This window comes from Fundulus heteroclitus, chromosome 11 (assembly GCF_011125445.2).
Source record: "Fundulus heteroclitus isolate FHET01 chromosome 11, MU-UCD_Fhet_4.1, whole genome shotgun sequence".
NCBI classification, from domain to species: domain Eukaryota; kingdom Metazoa; phylum Chordata; class Actinopteri; order Cyprinodontiformes; family Fundulidae; genus Fundulus; species Fundulus heteroclitus.
In genome coordinates, this window is record NC_046371.1 from 36,624,257 (window position 1) to 36,652,199 (window position 27,943).

At 41.5% G+C, this 27,943-nt stretch overlaps 1 protein-coding gene across 5 annotated transcripts in view; it reads right to left on the minus strand.

Annotated features, from left to right (window-relative positions):
- mark4a (MAP/microtubule affinity-regulating kinase 4a) overlaps window positions 1-27,943 on the minus strand; it is a 40,793-nt gene continuing 12,850 nt past the window's right edge. The window contains exons 4-19 of one of the 5 annotated variants that reach the window (XM_012868133.3): window positions 21,568-21,616; window positions 21,403-21,468; window positions 18,947-19,017; window positions 18,804-18,860; window positions 18,112-18,348; window positions 15,706-15,825; window positions 15,529-15,628; window positions 15,325-15,434; window positions 12,622-12,808; window positions 12,156-12,367; window positions 10,895-10,998; window positions 10,188-10,472; window positions 7,256-7,338; window positions 6,653-6,701; window positions 5,658-5,690; window positions 1-5,587 (exon numbers count right to left, since the gene is read on the minus strand). In XM_012868133.3, the coding sequence (XP_012723587.2) occupies window positions 5,251-5,587; window positions 5,658-5,690; window positions 6,653-6,701; window positions 7,256-7,338; window positions 10,188-10,472; window positions 10,895-10,998; window positions 12,156-12,367; window positions 12,622-12,808; window positions 15,325-15,434; window positions 15,529-15,628; window positions 15,706-15,825; window positions 18,112-18,348; window positions 18,804-18,860; window positions 18,947-19,017; window positions 21,403-21,468; window positions 21,568-21,616 (2,100 nt within the window). In that variant the 3' untranslated portion in view covers window positions 1-5,250. Of the gene's footprint in view, window positions 5,588-5,657; window positions 5,691-6,652; window positions 6,702-7,255; window positions 7,339-10,187; window positions 10,473-10,894; window positions 10,999-12,155; window positions 12,383-12,621; window positions 12,809-15,324; window positions 15,435-15,528; window positions 15,629-15,705; window positions 15,826-18,111; window positions 18,349-18,803; window positions 18,861-18,946; window positions 19,018-21,402; window positions 21,469-21,567; window positions 21,617-27,943 lie in introns of all 5 variants that reach the window. The other 4 variants (XM_012868130.3, XM_012868131.3, XM_012868128.3 and 1 more) reach the window with 4 other exon arrangements.

Genomic DNA, 27,943 nt, shown 5'->3' on the forward strand with positions numbered 1-27,943 from the left:
TGCCAACATCAGTGAATTTTATTCAACTTCAGCGCCATGTTCTCTTCAGATACCACAACCACTCAACTCATGTTGTTTATGTGGGAAGAAATTTGACAGCAGAACAGAGTCAAACTGTGAGTAGTCTGTTTTGCATAACATCAGCTGTTCTGAAAATTACTTTAGAAATGAAGTTGGTGTAAAATACTGAGCCTACTGGGCTCGTAATACTGTTCTGTTCCAAATAGCCAGACCGGACTTCCTTCCTCAAAACTCACACCAGTAAATACTCCTTGAAAAATTCTTCCTGGGGTGACACTGTCACACTTCAAGGCAATGCCCCGCCCAGATTAAACAATATTAGCGAGTTGTGTGACTCCAAGTTATCTTTATCTTTAATTTTTTTCACACATATTTAAGATCAGACACCAGTAGTATAGAGCATTTCTATGGCTTGCTTGCAACTCGTGTTTTTTTTTTTTTTTAACGTGTCATGGCGTTAGCAGGATTGGTGTGGATTCAAGTTAAACCTCCATCGTTAAACGACGAGGCGGAAGAAAGTCACCGTATCTCACTGGAGCCCTTCTGTTAGTTTCTGTAGAGAGGGGGAGGGTGTGTGTGTGTGTGTGTGTGTGTGTGTGTGTGTGTGTGTGTGTGTGTGTGTGCGTGTGGAGGGGGGGGGCTTCAATTTGTTGGTACAAGGTGGTGGTGTCTGCATCTCATAAAGCATCCAATCCCAGGTGTGCATCAAAGTTCCTTTTCCCCCCATTAGAATCCAAACTCCTAAGTCATGCAGAATTGCAGGTTGGTTTTGCTCCCCCATAATCACTGACAGAAACTGTTTTAATCTAGAATTACTTCCCTTGATCTAACTATAAATAAACCTTGAGCTCTAAGATATATACTATATTCATATATTTTATATACAGTCATCAACTGACTGATATAAATCCTGTTTTTTTAATGATATTATTCTAAAAAATAAATAAAGTACCTGTGCAAATATCCACAAATTGAAGTGTTTCACATTTAAGACATTGGCGCCCTCCAGTGACTAGTACCGGGCATGACCTAAACAGGTACACTGGAGGGAGCTGATTCAAGTCAAAGCAAAGTGCATTGAGGTCTATATTACCTAATGCTAATATACACCACAATGAAAACCGTCCAGAGAGAGGACAAGGACAGACTCCTGGCGTCCATGTTGGTGCGTGCTTCTCAACCTGAGGGGGACGGCGGGTCCCCTGTTTGACTCCCAAAAGCAGCACACACCAAACAGGACCGAGATTATTCCACACGACATGACAGAGTGAAATACGGCTGATTGTTTCCTTGTGGGAGGGAGGGAGGGAGGAGGGAATGAAGCCAAAATGCTAACTGTGAGTCATACAAAAAGTTCTCTGTGTATGAAGGCGAAGGAAAGATGAGATTAAATGGAGGAAGTTGCTGAATTCCTGATGGGTGCGGACATGTGGAGGTGGGGGTGGGATGGGGCTGGTTAGTTTGGGTTACCATGAGTCAAACCACAACTGAGAGAAAGTTTTAACAGTAAATCAGCAGCCAAACAATATGACCTCTGTAGTCTACGCAAATATCACAGTACATTGTTCACTAAAAACAGGGAGGGAGCATAGAAAGCTTTCTCATTTTTTTTCCTTTTTCTTTTTTACATTAAATAAGTACTGTATGAAGGCGCTGGGGGGTGTTCACTTTAAAGGCAACTGGACTAACAAGAAGAAAACAGAATCCACATTGCCTCCATTGTGCCTGTCCAGATACAGAACACTCCCCCTGATCCCCGCAGTCGTCAATAATGGACTGAGCAGTTCTTATACTGTGCCACAGGGCTAAAGAGGTGCACATTTGGGAGAGTACATGACCTCGGCATGTAAGGGTGAGGTGGAGTGATAGGTGCTGCTGCTAGGCTGATCCGTGTTTAGATTTTACCACTGATAAGAGATGATAAGGTGAGATCACATGGCACAGAATAGAGTCAGCAGAAGAGTTGCATTGCATTGATAGTGCGCTAGTGGTGTGGTGTTCTTTGTTATTCTGCTGAGGGGAAAGGCTGCTTTGAAGGGCAAAGTTGGGGAGATGGTTTCAGTTGAAAGATTTCAAACATCCATCGTCTTCCTCTTATCTGAGGTTGGATTGTGAAGGCGACGGATCCTGGAAGGAATCCAAGGCGCCAGCTCCCTAGTGAAAGCTCATTGTGGGGGGATCCCCAGGCATTCCCCAGGCCAGAAGGGAATTATAGTCCCTCCAGCACCTTCCATATGTCTCCTCCCAGTGGGGATTGCCTGGAAAACCTCCAAACAGAGAAATCCAGGTGGAATCCAATGCCATAACATTGTAAACTGCCTTGTTTTGATACAGAGAAGTAGTGGCTCTACTCAGCTCCCCATGGGTGATGGAGTTTATCACTCTGTCTGTAAGGCTGAGCCGTCACCATGCAGGAGAAACTCATTTCAGCCAACTGTAACCAGGATCCCTGATTCTTTCGGTACTCAACAGCTTATGAAAGTAGGTTCCCCCAAGATAATCGATTAGAACAAATGGACTGTGTCAGCTTTCCATGGATTTGTCACCTGATCCCATAATGTAGTAAAACACTGATTTTCTTTTAAACAAACAATTTCTATTTAAGAACAAGCAACAAATCACTATTTGAGTTGAGAGAAATTGAAAGGTGGGACAGAATCTTACACAACACCGATAAATATGTTGAAGGTAGTGCTGACAAGCTTTGAGACCGTCAGTAAAATAAAACCCTAATAAAAGGTCACTATGGAGGTTCTTTAATGATCTAATAACAGCTACCTAGATTTAGATGTATCATTCTACACAACAATCACGTTTACCTTTTAACTACTACTAAATTAAGCAGCAGTTTCTCCCATATATCAGCCTTGTTATGTCACCATTGTTTTGGTGTTTACAAAATGTTTGAATCTTTTCAGACACCCTTCTGGCTCTCTGGCAGTTTTTCTGGCAATGATTTTAGATTTTATGACACTTGTGGCTGAAACAGTGTAGCCTTCATCAGTTTTACAAGAACAAGAAATAGTTTGGCACAGATTTTTGGCTTTAACAACTTCCATATGCCTGTGCATCAGATCAGAGTAATAAATGTTATAGATAACGCTATCATAGCTATATACCATTGTGATATTTTAGCAGCAGTAAGAATTGTATTTCTTATTTTAAATGAAAGCAATTAGAGTTGGCCAATACATTTTTGTTTTAATAGCGTAGCTCTGTAAAACAACAGAATTTTGCTTAGGGTTTAATGTAGTGTCTGAAAGTCATAATTAGTTACTGCATGAAGCAGAAGAACTAATCCCAAATCTGAAGGGAACCAATTTTTACAACTTTTCTAATTCTTTCCTTGACACTCTCAGTGGTGCAGACTTCACATATTTATACGTGGGAATGTTTTGCAAATGATCCCACACAACTGTTTTTGCTATGATGCTTTTCGGTCATCCTTTTTCTTTCTTTTTTACCAAAAGACAATTCTGTCAGGTGTTCCACAGGGCTGTGTGTTTGAGACCTTCAATGGCAGAATGTGAGCCATATTCAGATTGGTCAACAAGTTGTAAAAGCAGCTGTTGACATTAAACGCAAGGACGACTGACAACTATTAGATGGCAACAATGAACGTAATGAGTCACTTTTCAAGAGGAGAAAATGCATTTGTCATTAGGCTTACTTACATATTACTGTATCACTGTAAAATGTGATCCACACTTTTTAACCTCGACTGGATTCACTTTGCTGTTCATCAACTGTCTTCTTGCCTGAACGTTCTGCTCTGCTCTAGATTTACGTGGAGTGGGTGCGGCAAAAATAGAACAGCCCTGTATTTTAGAGAGGCGGCAAGCGCTGGCACTTCTGGGACGCTTCAAAGATGCACCGTGGCACGCTGGCTGGAACTGCTCTGACTGATTAGAGTTGCAGCAACCAGTGGCAAAGGCACGCCGCTGCCCCATCACAGCACTTCTGTGACGCTTCTGGGTTTGGTGGAACACCAGGGTCACTCTAACATGGTGTTTCATTCACCTAGTGTTAATTCATTAATTAAGAATGAGTAATGTTTTTTTTTTTAGGAAAACATATTTGGTTTGTCATTCTGGCACATAAAGCATAGGTTGGTTACTGGTTATCTAGGTAAACAAAGATTTTAAAAAGCTACAGTTTGAAAACTGCTGCAATTCCAACAGTCTAAAGTACTATTAGTTTCATCTATCTGAACGGAGCCCAGATTAACAAAGCTGTCCCTCCCCTACCCATTGCTGCACACTGGCAGACAGCTAGGTGAAATAAGGCTACTACTCTATTCCCTTACAGCAAGGACACAGTTGGATGTATGGATATACATAGACAGTAAAACTTTAGCATATCAATAAATCTTAAATGAAACTTTAGCTGCAGAAGATGGAATTGATGCTTTTAAGAGTAATAAATAATGTAATGCAGTTTTGTTTTAAATCTTTGCATTACTACAGTGATGTGGTATTTTTACAAAAAGTTACCCAACTGTGAGAATCAGTTTGTCTACTGGAAAGCTTTGCCTTCGCCACTTCATAAACTTCACATTGGCTTTTTGGACTTAGAATGGCTCAGCATTTGGTCATTGTTACTCCACATTAGTCTGTTATTGGGTGTTATTGACCTTAATCCGATGTAGTCGTCACCAGACTGTGCACGAGTCAATGCAATGCAACCCTTTAGATTTGCGCATCCGATCACTAAATCACACGTTTTCATGTATGTGAATGTCCGTAAGTGATCAAAAGGGGGAAAACAGAATGAAACAGTGCATGTGACTGTCATATAAAAAGAGCTTAAAAAAGGAGTGGGTGGTCAGTGAGGTCTGATAGCCAACAGGTGTTTCTTTCTGTGGAGATGGTAGTGACAAAGGGTAAAAACAAGGATCAGAGCATAACAAAATAAAGAGTCATTATGGCTAAGAGTAGCAATAAAAATATTCAACTAGATTCCATCTGATCCAGATCCAGTGGTTGCAGTAGCTCAGTGAAGCAGCTGGCTGAGCTGGGTGCGGTGATTGGGTGGACGGTGGGGTGCTTGGGTCAGCTTTACCTTACTGCTCAGGTGTGTGTGAGTCTATGTGTGTCTGCAGAGGGGGGTATTCTTGAAAGGGTCCAGCCCCTTGCCCCGTCTCTATCCCCCTTTCTCTTCATCAATTCACTTGGCGCACACACATAAACACACAAAAACACACTCTCAAACACAAACACTCCCTCTGGCTCAAAGTTCAAGGTCCTTTGAGATTTGGGTAGCGATATCCCGAAAAGCTAACGGTGCCCCCCAAAGTCGCGTGTAGCGCACCCCGTTAGAAGTCTCGGAGGTGCCCGTGGATAGATGGCACACCTCGGCCTCAAAAGCCACACGGCCCCCTGCCACGCCGTGGGTGCAGGAGAGCAGAAAGGGGCCGGAATGGTGGACCTGGCAGCCACATCCAAGTGCTGCCTCCCGCAGAGCCAGTACCACCTCCGCAGGGTCCCGCCGCCCACCTCCTCTCAGATTCCAGCCACGTCCGACGGCCCGGGGCTCGGGCGCTTTTTGATACCCAGGTAGATGGCAACTAGTGGAGGACAGTTCAAACGTCAAGTCAGGACCACTGCCGCTAAAGTTAGCGCAAAAAGTAGGACAACTTGTGTTTGGTTGATTTCGTCTTTGACGCAAGCCTGTTTTGTGACAATAAATTGTATTCTGTTGGAAAGCCTGTTTATTTCCCCTTAAAGGGTGCATTTGTTGGTTAAGCAGCAGAGTTGAGTAGGTGGGCATGTGAACACCTTGCCAAACCTTGTCTGACAATGGCTTTTAGTGTAGGTAGTGTGGAGGCATTATCCTTTGCTGGAAAAACAAAGCTCGTCATCATTGGAGAATGTGAGCTCTTGAGATGAGATCTAATAACCAGTGGGAATAAATCTTGGGAATCAAACTCTATCCTTCTAGATGTCCACACACACACACACACACAGTGTCCGAAATTAACTTCCTGATTCACCAGCCAAGTTGGCTGGTAGATGTAAAAATCAACCGGCCAGGCATATTTTTAACCGGCCAAAATATTATTCCTCACCAGACCTCAACTTTTATAAAAATTAAGAGTGAGATTATGTTAATTTTCGCGGGCGTGGCTGACTGGACCCTGGAAGAGAAATCTTTGTTGCCTGACTTTGATAAGAAAATATTGTAGATGATTATAAAAGACACAATCTGAATTATCAGATTCACATCCAGGCAATAAAAAACACTACAGATTATCATTTTTCTATCCATGTTGGCCTTATTTATGAATGATGCAGAGTTTCATCAAGCCTATACATCCCAACATTTTTCTCACTTTGACATTTTGTAAAAGAACCACACTGTCAACTTTGCTGCTAAACCCACAAATGCTGTAATTTGTGAAAAAGATAAAAAAAAAAAAATATATATATATATATATATATATATATATATATATATATATATATATATATATATATATATATATATATATATATATATATGGCAGCATTTAAGGGAAATAACCCTGTTTTTAAGATGTAGCAAAGTTCTAACAAAGACATAATGAACCAAAGACAATTCACTTACTTCTTGCGCCAAGTACTGTCTCCTAAAGCTGCTTGAGCACAAGTACTCACCTTGTGACCGCAAATCTCCTGATTCCCTCAGATTCATTTGTGACCCTGCAGGGCAGACAGAGTAATAAGTAAATCCACAATAAGCCTTTTAAATAATCCTCAGTTGTCAAGATGAGACGGCATTCAGCAAGTGGATACCATAAACTGAAACAAAAAACAAGCAAGTGATGTGAAGAACACTGTCCTTGTCCTGCAGAAACACGTTCCTCTAATGTGGAACTCACTCTCCATACGGCATGCAGACATGAACTCAGCCCCTTATGTCACCGCTAGTCAACTTATCCGTACCGATCGTTTTTATTCCACAAAATGAAATCAGAACACTGCAACTCTACTGTCGATGCATGAGATGGCATTCTACAACCAGTTTCTATTCACATGGATCATGAAAGCGTGAAAATAATCATTGACTCTACCCATGCTGGAAACCAAGTGTGTGGGCGCCTAGACAGAATGAAGAATATACACAAGCCATGCACACGACAAACAGCACGTGAAGTCAGGCACTGGGGTGAACTGAGCAAATTCCAGTGAGAGAAGCCAAACAGATGGGGGCAGCACAGGCAGACAAGAAGGAAGCGAGAGACATGGGAACTTACTAACTGTTTTTGATCCTTGGGGAAGAGTACAACCCGAGACTGATTTGTTTGAGCCCTGGCGCTTGGACGGGTCAAGGTTGACCCTGATGCCGTAACGGGGAAGGAAGCAGAAGAAGATAAAGACGGAGAAAAAAAGAGGGTTAGAAGCAGGGGGATGGGGGGTGTAGGAGGGGCATAGAAGAGTATTTGAGTCACAGGCCAGCAAGTGGTGAAAAAGAGCGCAGCGTGGGAGCTGATTGGCAGGGGTAAAGCTGAGGTTTGATAAGATTAGATATGTGTGATTATGACGACCAGGAGGGAGAGGGGAGCGCTGGATAATCCATGGCCACAGGAGGGCTTGCCAAAAGGCCAGAGTAGATTAAATGTTTGGATAAACATGAAGCCATCCCCAGACTGTGCTCAAGCTGAAAGGCAGGGCTTCATGAAGTCAACGCTGTTTAGACAATATACAACGTTTCTTCAGCACAGATTTTAACCTAACTGCAACAACAAAGAAAAAAGAGCTTCACAGAAAAACAAATCACTGGGATTATTCATAAGACACATTACAGCCACTGATTTCCAGATATTTTACTGGGGTTTCATTTGACAGAACAAATGTTATGCACTGTTGAGAGGTGTACACAGTATGCCCAGTTGTACATTTCCAGTTTTTAACACATTTTAATGGAATTACAGCTTGAACTCTTTTGTCTGGGTCTCATTTCGGCCCTTGTTTCTTTACATTCTCGGTCAAGCTCAGTCAGACTGGACTCTGAGCATCTGTGAAGACCAGCTTTCAAGTGTTGAGACACATATTTGATTGACTTTAGGTGTGGACTTTAGCTGAGCCAGTCTAACACATGAATACAAGTGTATCTAAACCATGCCACCGTAGCTCTGTGTGTTTAGGTTGCTGTTCTGCTTCAACTCAGATGATCGTATCATTTCTTGGATTTTGTAGAACTCGATTGGCTTCTGAAGGGTAGTAGTGAATAGGCAATGTGACATAGCTTTGCTGTTAGTATGGTAAAGTTACCACCCATCTAGAGTGTAAATGACCTGTTAAAATATTTACCACGGTTTTGATTTTGTCCGAATTTGAAACGGCTGAAATCTGAGGGTATTTAATTTGCAGGTAAGCTGTTTCTGTATTCCTTCCTTCACGACCTGGCAGTGAAGCAAAGTAGTGGATTTACACAACTGTAGCTACGCTGGAACCATTGTGAGTCCCCGTGCACATACCTCCATTGGGCCATTCGATTCAGGTGCATTGGTGCAGGCATGCATGTAAACGCTGCAGGACTCTGAGCCTTGAGGACTGAATTTGAGACCCCTGCATTAAGAGAACAGTTGGCTAGCTAGTTGGGAGATGCTTACTGTCAAGGTAAGCATAAAAACTGTCAGCCTGGCATTGTGGAAACTTTAAAAGTTATTTTATTAATGACTTAATGATTAAAGAGCAGTGTCATTTGGCTCCTTCATAAGACACTTTCAGTTGAACCTTATGGACCAGTTTCTTCCCATATATGGCTAATTCATAACTCTATTTTCTGCATGACTGTAAACCGTGTGATGTGAATGTCATCATATGTCCGTGCTCAGTGGTTCCTACTAGGACTCTCCCTGCGGACGTCCCACATGCGGCTCAGATTCTTTTGACTATGCTGATTGTGCGACCTGGCAGCAATAATCACACTCCCAAGTCAGAGGCCAGCACTAAACACAGTAAATAAAGAAAAAGATGGGTCCGATCATGAGAAAAAATAACAGTAACAATGAATGCTTTTAAGGATTGTATGTGACGAGATCTCCTGGATTTCCAGTGTGGATATTATTAACTCAGGATATTAAAAACTACATTTCTATTTGTCTGAGAAATCACTTCATTCTCCTTTTTCGGTTCCTTTCCCCCCTGAATACAAACTGTATGAACCGGCAGTTCATGACAACATGACAACAATCTGCTGTGTGTTCTCCATATGCGTGGACTGAGGGGTGGAGCGGTAAGCCTGAAGAATTGATCTGGTTCAGAGAAAACATCCAGGCCTGTTATGGTCCGACAGAACAAAGCTCTAAATGGTATGTGTGGCATAAAAACAACCCAACTCATCAGCAGGAGAACACCATACTTTCAGACAAATATGCTGGTGGCAGCATCATACTCTGGGGTTACTTATGACTTTCTTCATATGGAACTTGGTGTTTTATCAATATTAATGACGTTAACAGTTCCAAAGCAAAATAATGATATGATGGAAAACATAAGTTTAGGAATGGCCACACAGGAACCCAGAACTACATTGAACAGAGAATCTGTAATAACCTGAAGCGGACTGTGGACAAGAGAAGTTCTCACAACCTGATAGATGTGGAGAACTTTGAAAAACTTGACTCGACTCGCTAAGAGACGTTCACTCTACTCATTGAAAGCTCGATTCTAGTTTTTGAACTGAAATGAACTTTCACAGAGTAGAGTGGAGAAATTTGATCAAGTCAAGTTGTGGGCTTTGTTGAAGCTGAAGGAGCCTTAGTTTGATGTAGAACAGCTGTACAACCAGCTCCCTGCACCCTTTATCATCATTCTTTTGTTTCTTAAGCAGATTTAGCGTTTTTCAGTCAGATTCTACGGGATACGTGTCACTCTATATTGTGAGAAAGTTTAGAAATGATTTATTATCTGTTTGTTTGTCACAAAAACCTGCCATTTTAACCATGGTGTGAAAACTCAGGAGATTCCTGAGTCACCCATCAACCTTCACTTCACAAGTAACAAGTCTTTTGAAAGTTTTACTCATAACAATATTAATAACTGTAGATAAAAAAAATATTTATATTTATTTTGCTATGGTTCTGGCTCCATCATAACTTAAAGACTTGACAAAAACTCTCCACATTAGTATTTAGAGAGCACAGGTTTTCCCTGGCTGCATGTTAAACAGCACATATTCACCTGCGAGTGAGTTTGGAGGTCAGCTTGGTGAAGAGGTTGGAGGTTGCCCTGGTGCGTGCGTGGGGCAGCGGGCTGGCATCATGGTGGGACAGGGTGGGTGAAGTGGGCGGGGCAGAGTAGACTGGCGGGCCGCGGTCCCTCAGCTGCCCCCCATGGAAGGTGCTGCGGATGGTGGAGCCCCGGGTCAGGCGGCATCGGTCTGATGAGGAAGAGGAGGAAGCTGCCCCCGCTCCAGCCATGCTGAGCGTGGAGGGAGACGCTGTGGGCAAGCGGTGGCCCAGAGAACTGAAGGGAACAGGTCAGGAGATTCTGTGTGAGACTGGTCATGGATTAGTATGGCAGAGCCCAGCTTATTTTCACATGTTCCTATTACAGAAGGGATATTTAAGCTATCGTTGTTCATTAACACCATAGCCTGTTTATCAAAGGGAGTTATCTCCCTTTAGCAAAAATAAGATCTATCTCTAAAAGCCAAAGGTTGATGATGCAGGCCTAACGTAAAGCTGAAGAATCTAGCAAAGTGTCTCAAGGTCTCACGTCTAAAAGAGCTAGAAATACTGTTGTGTCTGACATTATTCAATAAATCAGACAGAAACTTTGTTTTTAAATTTATATTTACAGTTAATATTTATTTTTAACTATGTGGTTGTTAACAATTTGTGCAGATGAGAATCAATCCCATAGATTTTTCCTGAGGCTGAGCATACCTGTTTTCTTTGCCGTTCTGCAGAAGAGAGTGCCTGTCAGCGCCTGAGCGATCTGTGCACACGTATGTATTCCGGCGAGTCATGGTGCTTCCAGGGATGTTATTCTACACAGAGACGAACAGTTAGCCCACAGAGCCATGCTAAAACGCTGTGCAACTACTGCACAACCCAAGACTACGGACTTGATCACAATCTCCACCTGTTGAGGAGAGAAACGTTTTGCACAAGATTCCTAACATTATGGACAACCCTGCTAATCCAGTGCTTCAGCTCCGCCGTCCAGCCTCTATTCAAATTTAAAGACGACTTGCCTCTGTGGCTCCTCCCACAATTTCATCACAGACAACTTCTTTGCATATAAACTCATATAGACACAATGCCTCCAGCAACTTTCATACATGACTGCGCACTTCCAAGCAAACACAAAGGAAATGCAGTAGCTAAGATCATTTGAATGACACTTGTCGCTAGTATGTCTGTGGATGTTTTAGCCACATTATTATTCTCATTATTAGCCCCCTGCCCTTTTTTCCTTCTTCCTGATCCTTTGGGCAAGCTAACACTCATGGCCTGCCCAACTTTCTGTCTAAACCAAATGCTGCCTATAGAGGCATGTTTTTAATAAGTCAGTTGTGCAGCAGCAGAAATAACTCATGTGCTTTCGTTAGTGAAGCAAATCTGTCGCCGACACTCCACGGCAACCACACCCATCTTACTCTTCATCGTGTGCGAGCCACCAGGATTGACAGACTCCTGGAGAGGTGTCGAAACGTTTCAGAAAGAACTGAGCAAAATCTGGTTGCCTCTGATTTAAGCCTGTTTGCTGCTGCGATGACCCAGATGACTGACAATTTGCACATGCATACTATTTATCTTGCTATATTTCTATACATTACGTGTTAGACACTGCAACAGGGAAATGTTACATCTGATAAAACAGTGAAAGTTCTCTGACCTTTTATAAACACAGGTAATATCACTCAAGCCTCAAGCCAAGCGGTAACTCACTTTGTGTAAGAAAAATGTATAAAACATCCATTCTCTGTACTTCCAAGACTCCTTTAATTTTTTTTTTTATTTGTCACAACAAGTCATTTTTAACAATTCGTGCGCACACACACATACACGTATCCACTCCTCTGCAGATCGGTGGGGAAAGTTGGGACATTATATGCAACAAAACCAAATCAGTGTGTCTCCCCTCAAAGGATCCTGGCACCAAAACCCTCGCTCTCCTTTTATCGGTGGTAGGCTCACTAACCGTGGTGGCCGTCATGTCTTTGCGGCGGTCTGGGATCTCAGACTTGTTGGGGTTGTTGGCACTGCTGACCATCGGGCTGGAGGGAGGAAGGCTGTGGCTCCCCATTACGCTGCAGCTGGCTTTACGCGAAGGCATCCGGCCCTCCCGCAGCTCCCGGTCCCCTGTGCTGGTCGGGCTCCGCTTGGGGTGCATGACGGGCATGGAAGGCCCGCCTTTGTTGTGGAGGACAGCAGAGCACAGACACACAGAGACTCACATAAGGAATATTCTGTGGGTACGGTGTCCAGACGGGTCCCAAATAATGGGAATGTTCACAAATGTCCCTCTGTTTGTTAAGAATCAAAGGAGCCCAATAATGAAGCATAAATTATTAGCATTAATACCATTTAAAGCTGGAGTGCAGCATACAGAATAAATGTAAAAAATGGCATAGCAAGTTCAGGATGATGTCAGAGAAGAGACTCACAGAAGTCGCTGTGTCTCCGCTGTCTGTGGTAGGTGGAGGCGCTGCGCTGCGACTTGCTATGAGAGGAGGAGGTGGAGGAGGAGGAGGAGCCAGTGGCCGAGGAGTGCTTGTTTGTCCCATTGGTAACGGGGCTGGGTCGGACCCTCGCCAGAGACAGCGTACTAGCAGTGCGAGCATCACTGCTCTCCTGTAACGCCACACAAATGACAGAAAGGTGAACGTCCCCCACAGAACGACGTCCTGTTGCAGAGAGACACGTGACCAGTTGGACCAATCAGGAGATAAAAATCCCTTTATACTCGTGTTAGTGTGACTGTGGACACCATCTTGAAGAACTAGATCAGACAGGAGTCGGCTTGCATGGGCTTGAAGCCCAGGTTCACAGGAACTGCAGTTCCTGGAAGGGCTGCAACAAAACTTCTGAGCAGGTCCACCTTTCAGCAACAGCTAAAGAAGGTTTTGTAGCAGGTCTTACTTCACAGAGCTTTGATTTTACAGTGATAGTTGCTTCAAGACCAAATTAATAAAAAAAAAAATTCTCAGCCACAGGACCAAGCTTATAAATATCAAATATTTGAAAATATCAAGAGCAGTGTAGTTGTGGCCCCAAGTTCATCTTACTTTAGTAGAACAAACACAAACAATAACAGGAACTACTGGACTTACAGTGAACTTTGGTTTTCACCTCTAGATATGACTAAATATAGTACATTTGAAATTGTTTGTAGCCGGCTGGAGGCATTGAGTCAAAGTAGGCAATATTTCACATCAAGATGGTACACACAGTTAGCATGCACACTGCTAGTAAAATGTGTTGAGAAGAGTTTGAGAAAGGTCTCTCCTGTTATCATTTTGTTATTCAACACAATCTTAGCATCTTTTTGTAGACCTTCATTGAGCACAGTGACTCCCCCCTTTCACATACACACCACAGGGGGCCGCTTCTGCTCCTCATATGAATAATTAATGTGTTCACTGTAGGAGTTCTCCACTTAATTACCCAGTATAGTTCAAATAAAATCAGTGTGTCAACAAACAAAAAAATAGGGAAAGTACTGTCTTGGTCAGCCTTGATGCTTAATCATTTTTTCACAGAGTCTCTGTTATGGAGAGGATTGAGTAGAATTAAATGGCATTGCTTTATTTAATAAGGAACCAAAGCTAAATTTGTTAATCTTTAGACTGTATAGAGACTGTAATGGGACTTGGAAACTTCAGTATATTTAGGAGTTATTAAAGACCGGGGCAATCTATTCAAGGAAAACTGCACAAGTATCAACAGGAACATAAATAGAGAGCTATCCAAATGTCCAACAATAAATGGACTTTAGTTCAAGGACATAGTTGATTAAAATTTGATATTTTCATCCGTTTAGCTCTCTACCAGTCCGAATCATAGAATCTCATTTCACAGCTTGGGTCGACAAATATCAAGGTTTATATGGGCAGGCAGGAAGCCAAGGGTCAGATTTAAAACACTGCAATTAGAGAAGGAGCAGGAAGGACTCTTTCTACCGAATTTAAGAGAATAAGAGAGACTGACCAGACTTTCAACAGGTGGACAGACAAATTAAGCAACAGGTACTTTAACTGATGAAAACAGCTTTCAGTCAGTTAAAAAAAAATTCAAAGAAATAAAATACATAAAACAGAAATAAAATAAATAAAACAAAATAAGGACTTATTCCAGTACTTCCAGTTTAGATACTTCTAGGACACTCAGTAAAACCACATTTATCTGTAGTGTAGTGTAGTGTACTGTAGTGTTCTGGTAAAACATCTTTTTTACTTCTCCCTTCACCTTTTTAAGCTGTTGATGCAATTATTCTTACAGTAAGTATATACTTTGGACATTCTCTTTTTCTTTAAAGCTAACAAACCAAAAAACAGAGAATAAAGGACAAACAAGCCACAGGGAAAAAAGGTGAAACACAAAGACAAATAAAAAATAACCAGAGCAGAGGGAGCGGGACTGTACATAAACTTTTTTATCATGTTATACCAGCGAGTATCTGAACTGCCCATTAACCATGGTGTCAGATGTTTAAGGTGGAAATGCTCCATCACAGTTTCTAATGTTTGAATTTGCTGTATGGCTTGACAAGTTATGATGTTTCAAATTAAACCCGAATGTCATTTTTTGAAGCAAATGTATGCTTTCTACTAGTAAAAATGTTCTAAGAAATGGGCTGGTGACTGACTGGTCCTGAATGGTGACTGTCAGGTTGGAAACTAAAAAAATGTGTGTTAATCTTTTTCAGATTAGTGAATGCACCACACGGCTAGCTACTAGACTGTGCTGACAACATTCTTTGACATGGAAGAAAGAAGTTAGCTAATTTCAGCAACAGTTAGGTGTTTCAGTCAGAGGAGGCATAGAAAAGTAGGACGCCGTTTAAAAGTAAGGTGCATAATCTAAATAATGTCAAAACATGCTTGTGGTACTCTGAAGCTGCGAGAAAGTGAGAGAGAGCAAGACTTTCAGCGGAAGTCAGGTAGTCTGCACATCGTACATTCAGGCTTCTTTGTTTGATCCTTATAATTCGGTTTAAACCTAATCTACACTTTCAAGGAAAAGACTTTTGGAAACCAGGACACACAGAGACCAATGCAAACCGCTAATATAGTCCTTTCATGTCATTTGGCAAGTTAGTCCAGTAGGATTGTCAGTAAATTTAAGCAAGAAATAAACAGCAGACTCACGTCTCCTTTTCGACCCAGCAGTAAGTAGGTGGCGGTGACTTCATTGTATTTCTGATTGAGCAGAGAGTCTTTGATTTCTTCTGGCGTGAAGCCCATCCCAACCATAACCTCTAAGTGACACGACCAAAAACAATGACAAGTGAGAGAAGAGAAAAGCCTCACCATGAAAGAATCAGGTAGGTAAGATAAACCAGGCTGACTGACCTATGCGAGCTGGATCACTGTAGTCCTCCACAGGTTCTATATGGGGCTTCAGCTCATCCCCCTCGTACCCTGCATTTATCCATTTGTCCTTCATGACTTGCTACAAAGACAGAATCATACACATTGCCTCAGCTTGGACAACCTCCAATCTTCTCGTGTGCGTTTTGCACTCCTTACCTCCAGTGTGCAGCGCTTGGTGGGGTTGAGCACCAGAAATCGACGAAGGATACCCTCGCAGTCGGTTGACATGTAGAAGGGCACGCGGTACTTTCCCCTCAACACGCGCTCCCTCAGCTCCTATTGGTCACAAGCGTTTCACATTTAACACGACACCTTGTTGACTTATGGTTAATCGTGGAATGTTTAAAGTATGAGATTAAGCTAAGAGATTTACGACAATAAACATCAAGAACTGCACATAGGGTCATTTTTACCCCCACACAAACACAAGATGCTGCAATTAGCTGGCACGTCACAAACTGGTTGTTACTAGGGCAACTGGGTTGTAGCATCAACTGGAATATTGACTAACAAAATAAATCTTTGCTGAGATTGTTTATTGAATGAAATTGATTTGTCAATATAATACATTATTTATGTTTTCCTCCATTAAAATAGCCTTTAACTTAGTCTATTGTTTATTTCAAACAGGAATCTGGTACTAAACCACCGTTTGGTACCAGACAACCGTTTTGAAAAAACCTGCATTTTTTCCTACAGTGTAGCGATACAAGGGGGCAATTAGTCCCTATTGACAGAATCTGTCACTAAGCAATAGAAATGTTTTCCCAGAGTGCAACTCTTGGAACTTTTTTTCTATTTAGGGAGCTCAGGCATTTCCTCTGGATTTCTGGCCGCCTGGGAGGTATGCGGTATCCAAAAGCCTCTACTGTCCACATCCCACAAAAATACAGTCCCAATATGACATCTGTGATGAGCCAATAAACAGGAGGACTGTTGACTAAAACACTAAATACCAACAAATGAATAAAAATAAAATGGAAGTCCCAGGGTAGACAGCGGGGTTCCTGTCTCGTCTTGAATGTCAGCTATGCTCTGGGATATCTTCTGGCGCTGTTTCCTACAAAATGTTTCTGCAATCAAAAACTTTTTGTCATCCTGTGTAGGTCTATCCCTAGCCCATTTTAATCAAAACTCAGTTTTTTCCAGTGTTGAGTCTGAATTAAATGAATAAAAAGGTGCTACAGCATTACTGGATGTTACCTTATCAGAGGTATAGAATGGAGTTTGGGATGTTATAATCTGATGATTTTATTCAATGACGTGTGCATTCCCATGGTATTTCATAACCACAAAGCATGACTCAAATTAAAGCTACCCATATTTTGTCTATAAAATCTAAATTTAGTAAATGTTAGATTTTGTAATGAGTTAACAGACCCAGTTATAATATCTAGTAATGGGAAAACATACCTTTAGATTCTGGCTATAGCCAAAAGTATTCAGTCACCTGCCTTGACTCTCATATGACCTTCAGCAACATCCCATTCTCCATCAGACACTGGCCCACAGTTTGCAACTATAACAGTTTCAACCTTTGTAGGAAGGCTGTCCACATGATTCTGGAGTGGTTTTGGGAACTTTTGACCATTCTTCCAGACGTACATTTGTGAGGTCAGACACTGATATTGGATGAGAAGGCCCGGCTCTCAGTCTCCGCTCTAATTCATCCCAAAGGTGTTCTATCGGGTTGAGGTCAGGACTCTATGCAGGCCAGTCAAGGTCACCTGCACCAGACTCTCATCCATGTTTCTATGGATCTCTAGTCATGTTGGAAGAGGAAGAGGCCATCTCCAATGGTTCCCACAAAGTTGAGATCATGGAGTTGCCCAAAATCTCTTGCATTGCAGTTTCTGTCAGCCTGCCCCACAGCAGCTCTGGCTGCAGCATAGCTCACCACTATCAGTGTGTGAATATAATATATATAATATATAAATGGGTGAATGACTGAATAACACGTGAAGCGCTTTGGGGTCCATGGGACTTAATAAAGTGGCTTACAAGTACAGGCCACTTACCATTTACCATGTATGGTTTGGATGCACTGTTCTTGAGCTACATGAAGTCTGGAGGTCTGTAGCGATCGACTCCACAGAAAGTTGGCAACTTGCACCCACTCTGCCCCTCAGCATCCACTGCCTGTCAGTTTATGTGGCCAACCACTTGGTTGCTACGTTGTTATCGTTATGAATCCTTTCCACTGTGTTATAATACCACAGACAGTTGTCTGTGGAATATTTAGGAGTGAGGAAATTTCACGACTGGACTTGTTGCACAGATGGCAATCTATCCTGGAAGTAGACTGGAATCCACTGAGCTCCTGAGAGTGATCCATTCTTTCACAAATGTCTGTAGAAACAGTCTGCAGGCCATGGTAGTGATGGAACACCTGGTTTCTATTATTTGGACGGGTGAACCAATACTTTTGATAACATAGTAGATTGCAGTTTGGGATGACCTTTTTATTCAATGCAACCATTCCTAACATTCCTTATGATGCTAAGTTGCCCATAATTTGTGCACAAAATCAAAATGTGGGTATAAGATGCAGTAATGGGAAACCTTTAGATTCTGGCCATCAAACGGCAGCGAGCCGCTGACCAGCGTGTAGAGGATGACACCCAGGCTCCAGACGTCCACCTCCGGCCCGTCGTACTTCTTGCCCTGGAAAAGCTCCGGCGCAGCATAGGGTGGCGAGCCACAGAACGTGTCCAGCTTGTTCCCCAGCGTGAACTCGTTGCTGAAGCCGAAATCAGCAATCTTGATGTTGGCGTCGGCGTCCAGCAGAAGGTTCTCCGCCTGAGACAATTCAGACCGAGCGGAAAGATTGGACAGGAGGAGGAGAGCAGAGTAGAAAAGAAACCATTATGCACACAGCAACAACACATTCAGGGAGAGTAGATGGAAGTGGAGGGGGGGGGGGGGCAGAAAATGAATGAGTAGATCTGAAGAAGAAAAAAAGGAAGATAGCACAAAGTGGACAGATGGGGGAGGGGGGGGGGTTGCATGCTGGACATGACTCATGCTGTATGTATGTCACAGTGTGTTTAGGCTCTGGCTCCAGCCTCTTTATTCAGCACTGCAATTAGGATGTTGAAGGACTGCTTTTAGAGACACAGATCAAGATTACTCCCACACGTTTGACTCGCTTGAACAAATTCTGTGAGGGGAGAAGATCGTCCTAGTCTTGGTTGACTTCTCCAAGACTTCTAGCTAGCTAATATAATTGACTCGATTTATCTGCTCTTCCTTACCTTCAAATCTCTGTGGACAATGTTCTTGGTGTGGCAGTAGTGGACAGCAGAGACAATCTGTGAAAAAACAACAACAGACAGACCTGAAATATTGAGGAGTTAAGAGCTGAAGGCAGCTGGACTGTAAGAAGAAACATTTCTACCTGTCGAAATTTGGCTCTGGCTTCAACCTCCTTCATTCTCCCATGTGACACGAGGTAGTCAAACACTTCACCTGCGAGTAAGAGCGTCAGGTTAGCTATTAAAGTCAGAGGAATTACTGTCTCACTCCAGCTCGCTTAAATATGGCGGATACACAGAATGAAAACTCATTCATTTTAATTTTGGTATTAATATTTAATTAACAGTAGCTCCTATCAGTTTTAATGCCCTCCAGGGGGAATGCTGCAATACATAGAAAACATACATACCCAAGAGTGCTTTAACAAAATGGGGAATGCATTTTCTTACCAGGAATCTGATGAGAAGATCAATTGCGTTCCCACATGTGACCACCTAATATAAAGTTACAACTTGCTTACTAATATAAAGGCAGGAAAAGCCTGGTTCTGACAAAGGCAGAAAACCACCTTCACCAGAGCATCAGAAGCTAATGCTTTGACTCCATAGATCTTGTTTACACAGCAACGTGCAACTAGTTTTAGGTACCTTGTTTTTCCAAACTTGATAAGTAGTCATTTAAATGATCAGAATCTTAATAGTGACCAAAATGATGAGAATTATAATTTATGCCACAATCAAGCAGCCCTTGTGGAGGCTGACAGAATAATATCACAAAATTGGCCAATTGTTCTTTTTTAAATATGAAAATGGAACAAACTGAACTTTTATATTTTTGACCAGAAACAGCATTTAACTTTATATTTTGCCTTTTTAAATGAAAATTAAACAACCACTTCCTGATGAGGTAGTTATTAAACCAGACATGCAATCGAAGGTGGATTGGCACCAATATACCATACAGATCCTTTGAGGAGATCAGTTTTATAGAAAGTCATGTTTACGTGAAATCCCTTACCCTGAAAACATTATACAGATCTATCAGAATAATGAATTTCCAATAGTTTATGTTCTAGACAAACAACTAATCAGAATTTGTTTGATCAATCCAATAATGTGTTGCATTGATTACATGTTTATATTGCCACAGATCCCACACAGATCCCCGGGCAACCTACTGTTTGTCCCTCTTCTATCGGTTAAACTAATTCAGGAGCATTAAATAAAAAACTAATAGACTTAAAAACAGCGTCTTTCCCAAAGCTGTGAGCTTTTTGCGATAGCCCTCACAGCAAATAAACCACCAGCCCAGTTCATATTCTGTTACATGTTTACAAACATGCTACTGGTTCCACAGGTTCCTGATTCCATTGAAAATTATTTACACTCTCTCACATGCTAATGTCTATTTGTGCACTTTTAGCTTCTCAAGGAGTGTTTGTTTGGACATACATGCAAAGTCCACAGTTATGTAAGTTGAAGATTCAAATTATTGGTCATGACTATTTCACACTTTAAAAAGGTGCATTGTGCAAGTTCCAGTTTTCTTTTTACTGACGTTTGTCCCCTCTGACGACGAGCTGAAATGACACCAGTGTCATGCACATGCACGGGAGATGAGAAAAAAATACTTCACAGGTCTCTTTTAGAGGTGTCATGTTTTCTAAGGTAAGAAATATTATTTAGTTATATTATATAGAAATTATTTAGTTTGAATGGAAATACTTCATATTGAGTCAATAGTCCATTTTTTTAGGGGAAAACCATACCTACCCTTTTAGTTGGGCAATAATGGCGGTGGCCATTGGGAGCACCGGGAGTTGTCCCGGTGGCCCCGGTCCACTCAGCGATCGCAAAGGTTCAGATCACTTGATAACAAAACTAATCCATGCCATTCCTGCACGAGCTTGCTAGCTCGACTTCAGTAACAGTTGAACAACACAGCCTCCTCCAAAACAAGAGGAGTTTGAAGGAAGTACGTGCTGAAAAGTAAGCCGACGTTTAAAACAGCCATAACATTCAGTTCTTTTAATTTATGGCAACACGAGCTTTCACCTTTGATTTACACATTCAATAAACGCCTTTCTCTGATTTGTGTTTTACAGTTTCTTAGCTCATTTCTTTGTGGTTGTCATTGGTGTCCATAAACTAACATGGATCAGCTGATTCATTTAAAAACACATTAACAATCATGAGGTGCTTTGCATTGACCATTTATGGTTGAATGTGGGCGTGTAGAGGCCAGAACACGAAGTGGAACCTGGCATGCAAACACTCAGCTGCAGTTGTGATCTGCACCTGAATATAAAGAGAAATTGTTTGCTTGTGTGCATGCTCATGGTTTTATAAATCAGGATTATTTTTGGAGAACGCGTTTCAGGTGTACGCAAACTTTTACTATAGATCCTACGCAATATTCTATAAATGAAACCCCAGATCACTTGTTTAAAATGTAGAAGTGATAAAAGTTGCTTTCTATTTTATTTTGACTTTAGTGTGTCTGTGACAAACATTGTGTTATTGCTTGATTTATTTAGGTTGTGGTGTAACCAAGTCTATAACCATCTGCAACATTTAACACCCTGACCAAACTACCCACCTCCACTGGCATACTCCATAACCAGGTAAAGGGTCCTATCCGTCTCAAGCACCTCAAATAGCTTCACTATTGACCAAAACAGAAATAAATAACATTAAATACACTATTAACAGCACTGTTCGGTCACACATGAACAAACCAGAAACATGGAAGGAGGTGCCTTACCTATGTTAGGGTGATTTAGGCCTTTCATTATCCGTACTTCCCGAAAAAGCTGAAAGAGAGAGAGAGAGGGAGAGAGTGAAAAAATGAGTGATTACGCAGCATAAGGTTAGGATCTGAAGCTCAGCTTCAACAGCCCCAGAGTTTAACCATACTTGGACACTTCCATCCAGTTTATGATGAGTCACCAGACAAAGTTAGTTGACCTCAGAAATCTGGGACTTAATCTGGCCCAGCAGGGTTCCTGTTTTAAACTGATTGTTCTTTATTTCTACAACAACCATCAAAATGGTTTTAACTATTTCATTAATTTATTTAGAACCAATTCACAACAAAAGCCATCTGAAGGCGGGTCACATGGAAAATAGATACAGAGATGAACCCACCAAGCCAGATCCCTTTTGAGCCCACTGAACGTCCTCCCAGGCACAAAACAGGCGTTTACAGAGAGAAAAAGAGGAGCAATAACCTGTTTCAGATATTAATATCACCTTCATGTCTCCTTTCACTCATACATGCTTACATTTCTAAAATTGTGAGCAATACTCAATTACTTGTGTTTCTTCACACCAAAATTTAGATGACATTTCAAACTATGTATGACACTCTGGTAGTTTTGGTAGCAACAACAGAAGCACCCAGATTCCAGCACATAAGAAAACTGAGTACAGCAAATTTGCTCTTTTTTATTGTTGTGAGCTTCCAACCTGTCTGCTATGGAACATGCTGCATTTGGAAATGTTGGGAGTATTCAGGATACGTCAGAGTTAGAGATTTACATTCTCTAATACACACAGGCATCTTAACAGTGCAACCCTAACATTTAAACTATGACCTCCATTGTCAACATAAACCATTTTGTTAGTGAATGCTTTCTCACATGCATAGTCAGACTCTAATCCTAATATAAAATCCTATAAAAAAAGAATAAAGAGTCATGAAAAGAAGAATAAAAAAAGTTTTTTTTATTTCTTCTTGTATTATATACCCTACCAGTCAAGTCTGGACTTACCTTCTTATTCAATGGTTTGTCTTTATTTTTATTACTACTCCTTCAAGACATTTGGAAAACCATTTCAGGTGACTAACCTTATGAAGCTCATTGAGAGAAGGCCAAGAGTGACCAAAGTAAAAGAGAGAAATATGTATCATGTGACCCTGCTCTTCAACAACGCCGGAGGAGCCCAGGCTGGCTCTGAAAAAAGCTGCTCCTGAAACACGTGAAAGTGGGCGGAGCCGTGCGCTATGTGGCTAATATGACTTGGCGGAACTGGGTCTTAAATCTCCGCTCTAGTTCATCCCAAAGGTGTTCCACAGGGATGAGGTCAGGTCTCAAGGATATCCACACTAATCTTTCTCATCCATTTCGTTATGGACCTTGCTTTGTGCTCTGGTGAACAGTCACGTTGAAAGAGGAAGGGGCCATCTCTAAACTGTTGCCATAAAGCACATGGAGCGGTTCAAAATCTCTTGGTCTGGTGAAGTATTCAGGAACTCTTTCACTGGGATAAAGGGCCAAGCCCTGCTCCTGACCCCTCGGCAAACCCAGACGTGACCATCAGATTGCCAGATGGAGAAGTGTGAACTCGTCTCAACTGTCCAGTGTGCTTTACACCACTTCATCCAATGCTTTACGTTGAACCTGGTATGGCTTGGATGCAGCTGCTTGGTGATGGAAACCCATCCCATGAAGCTCTCTACACACTGTTGTTGAGCTAATCTGAAGGTCACATGAAGTTTGGAGGTCTGCAGCGATTGATTGGCAACCTCCACTCCATCAGTGTACGTGGCCTACCTTTTGGTGGCTGAGTTGCTGTCGTTTACAATGCCTTCCACTGTGCTGTAACACCACAGACAGTCGACTGAGTAATATGTAGGAGTGAGGAGATCTCCAGACTGGACTAGCTGCAAAGGTGGCATCCCATCCCAGAACCACGCAGGAATTCACTGATCACCTGAGAGCAACACATTCCTTCACAAATGTCTGTAGAGACAATTTGCAGGCTGGGCTGCTTGATTTTATACATCTGTGGCCAGGGAAGTGAATGCAACACTTGGTTTCCGTTATTTGGATGGGTGAGCAAAGACTTTGGGCAGTATAGAGTATGTTTACACTTTAAAGACTGTTCCTGAAAGTAAAAATCAGTGCCTGCCCTAACTATTAGGTTGCTTGGGAATGTATTTTAAAAAGGACATTTTTAAATATGAATGCATTTCAAACATGACAGACCAGCATTGTTCTATTATCAATAATAAGTAAGGTCATCAAGCCATAACTTTTCATTTCTTAATTTTACTAAAGCTCAATTTGCCAAAGGCATCTGAGCCAGTTTTTATTCTCTGGTTATACAAACAGGAAGTGGATGAAGAACAGAGAAATACCACCAATCCTTTCTTTGTGCAGACATGTGAGCAGTCGCAGTCTTAGGGTGACCAGTTCACACTGACATCTCGACACCTAAAATAACTGTATCACATTCAGAATTTGTGAAATCCTCCTCATCGCTTAAAACGGCAACAACAACAAAAGGCCCACGCACAAATGTGCAAGGAAATGTGCAGCCAAAAATCTGAATCCACTTTGGACTTGGTGTAGCATGTCTATTGAGATAGATCTATCCAGTACAGAGGATTTCATGTAAATAGCAGTACGTGTCCCAGAGCAGAGAGCATGGCTGAAAACACAGCGCTGATCCACCATAACAAGGACAACAGGAGGAAAAGGATGCCTGATAAGCTATTCTACTCCCAGTCTTTTCTCTGCCCCCCCTCCTCCATTCAATTCTTCTAGCAGTCTTCACTAGCAGCGCCTGACGTCACTGTTGCCATAGCAACCCAGGTATTAAGACCCGGCTCGCTCCCAGCTTTTCCAGCTGTACAGGAGGGAATCTTGGGATACGTAGTGCTGATTGAAAGCATCGCATCCTCCCAAGCATCCCATTAGTTCCCTGGTCAGAAGCATCAGGCCGACGGGATCTGATCTGTCAGAAAAATAACAGCGAAGGACTCCCCCAGCGACACGTTTGACCCTCATTGCTGTTGATTAAATAGCAGCCCTGTAATAACAGTGGATGAGCAAAGCTCTGTGGCAGTAAGGCTCCTCCCGCAAATCTTGGCTGTAGTTCAAATCAAGCAGATGGTGACAAGCTGCATTAAAAGGGAGTTTTTTTGCACCAATGTGTTTTGAACAAAGAAAAAATGGAAAAGAAAAACAAACCCACAAAATGGAAAATGGTTGAATTTAATTTCTGTAGTATTCCATGTACAAGACAACCATCCTTCTTTCTCCTCTCTATATATTAACATCCAGATTATGTTAATATGAGCTCTGCTGTGTTTTAGGGCCAAAGAATATTCCACTGTCATTATTCTTAATCTGATCATTAGTCCAATATTAACATATTAATATTAAGATGAACGGTGCTGACAGACTCCAGCTAAAGAAAGCTAAGATTCTAGCTAAAGGTACCAGTTTAAGGCTGTGCACAATTATACAGCATCTTATTTCACATTTATCCCTCAAACAGATTTTGTTTCTTTCCGTTTAAATTGGAAATATAACAGGGGTGTGCAGAGTTCTTAGAGCCACTGTCCATAAAGAACTGGAACACTGCAGAAATATTATGTGGATTTGGTCAACCAAAGCCGCTCCTAAAGATATTTTTGCTTTTGCCTTTAACGTTTTCATTGAATATAATCTTTTCATTCTCATAGCCTCTGATACCAATGACCTTGTACTGCTAGAGTATTATACAGGGTTTAGTACATGCAGTAAATACAAGAGCTTATTGTTGTTTTGTAATCCAGATACTTTACTCTTTGCATGCATCATTTTACATTAGAACAGAAAATGGGTACGTCTCAGTTTACCTTCCTGAAATTTTAAATCATCTTAAACATTTTGTCTTAGTTATTAGGTTGGTTAGCTTTGCTTCAACAATTATCTGTAGGTACTCCCAACATAATCATTAACTGAATAGGAAATAAAGTAACTTCACTGTCCCCTTTTAGCCTTCCAGTTGCCTGGTTTTAGTTGGGTTTTCTCTGGCAGGCTGAATGAACCACTGACATATCTTAATATATAGAAAATACTGCTTCCTTTTAAATAGTTTCTTACATCTCTGTGCTTCCTCCAACTTTTTAAAAGGAGCTAATCTAAGGTGAAAATAGCTAACCCAGTTTTCTTCCTACAGTACAAACTTCCACACCCTATTACTGTTACTGTGATCTGGGGCTCAATGTGGTACATTTACTGAAAAAGGTCTGATTTTTGACTTACCAGTCAACATTCAGTGATGATCAAGGAAAACATTTAATGTACAGCCAATTTCTGGTGTATCTCTATTAAAAAAAACAACATACTATTCAGAGCAGCCCCAAATGCTACGCAGCTTTAAAACCATAGCTGATTAGAACAATTAATATTGTAGTAATATCTTCGCCGGAACAACGTGACTTGTGATACAAAGAAATACCTAAACAATGCTAATGTCTTTCTGCTTCAACTTCAATGCAAACACAACCTGCAGATAATAAGTTGTTCAAACAGCCAAAAATAAAAACATTATTTTCTATCTCAACATTTTTTGTTAAAGTTTTATAGGCTACATCTGATGAAGGAAATAACTGTCATAGAGAGCTTAAATCTTTTGCTGTTTAACTAGTTATTTTGCAATACTGATATTGCATCAAGTAAAATTGTCATAACGATAAATGTGTGATATATGGCGCAGCCTCTAGTTTCCATACACCACTTGTTATTTGAAACAGTATTTATATATTAATATGGTAATAAAAGGACACCTGTTTGCAGAGATAATGGGACAAAAAATGTGTAATTTGTGCACATGAGTTGCCTCCCTGCACCATTTCTTCAGACACCACACATCCTGGGCACAACCTGCTTAGACTTTTACCTTCAGGTCAGCAATACAGCCCACTTTTCACAAAAAACAGCCACCACAGAGACAGTTTCTTCTCCCAGGCGTTCTCTTTGATGAACATTTAACAGCCCAGAGGACCCAGTTTGATATCAAGCTTAATTGCACAAATCCAACCGTGTCTTCCTCTTTTGTAAAACATTGAATATATACATATTTATAAAAAACATTTTTCTTTACCTTTTTATATAGTTATACTTAAAATGTATTCATTAAGACCAAAGAATCAAAGTCAAATTCCTTGTTTGCACAAATTTGATGAATAAAGCTCATTCTGCTTCTGACTGTCCTAACCAAGCAGACAATTTTCTGGAAGAGTTTTTTTTTTGTTTTTTTTTGACAGAGACACGTGATGTCATGAATTTGGACTGGCTCTCTGGCTCCAGTCTATTTCCATTTTGATGGGCAAACTTATGTGACCAGTTTACTGCATTTTTCTTATTTTTGACAGACTTCCGGGGTTTTTCAGTTGAGTTGTTCAGGATTTACAGTGCAGGCCAGCAGTTTTAAAGGTATATAGCCACTTTATATGGCTATATCAAAAAGACCAAAACCTTTTAATCATGATAAAATAAGGATATATACTCCAAGCGTCCATCCAGATAGTGCTTTTATATAGTAAAGCGACCGCTCGGCGTGATTGAAGACCAACCGTTATTACCGTATCTTTCGGACTTTAAGTCGCTCCGGTATATAAGTCGCATCAGTCAAAAAATACGGCGTAAAACATATATAAGTCACACCAGACTATATGTCGCACTGGACTATATGCACTTATTTAGACATTTATTTCACACTGTCCAAGACTAAAAACTGACATGTAATCTGGTGAGCCAATTTATTAAATTACACAGCTGCATCCACAACCGGCTGAATAACATGGAACATTCCTGGGAGGCTGAATGGAGTAAATTAGCAACTGCAACCAGCAAGATTTTATTCAGCGCATTTTAGCATAACTGGCCTTTACGCTGAAAGTTGTCAAACTATGCCTAAATTAGACAGTGGGCGTAATGGTGCTACGCGCTAAGCTAATAGTACGACACAGATGTTTCAGAGCATCATAAAGCTGCCCTGCATCAGCGAAGCTGTAACCCGTCCAGACAACAGACCTTTGAGCTAGCGCTAGCTGTTATTAGCTTCACAGACAGCCCAATAACAGGGTTCTGCTGCAGTCTGGGTCCTTCAAGCAGCTGTCTCTGTCAGGGAGTGGGTTTGTTTTGCATGATCTGCAGCATCGACGGGGCTGAGCGGCAGGACCGGGTAAATACGCTCGCTGCACTAAGCTTTTTTCCTCCATCATGATGCATGAAATCGGGGACATTTCCAGGGACAGCTTTTGCCAGGGACAGGTCATCAAAAAAATAGGGTGACATCTGGTCGCAGTATTTTAAGTGGTACAGGAACAGGACAGTTTTCACAAGCCTAGCCAGCCCAGT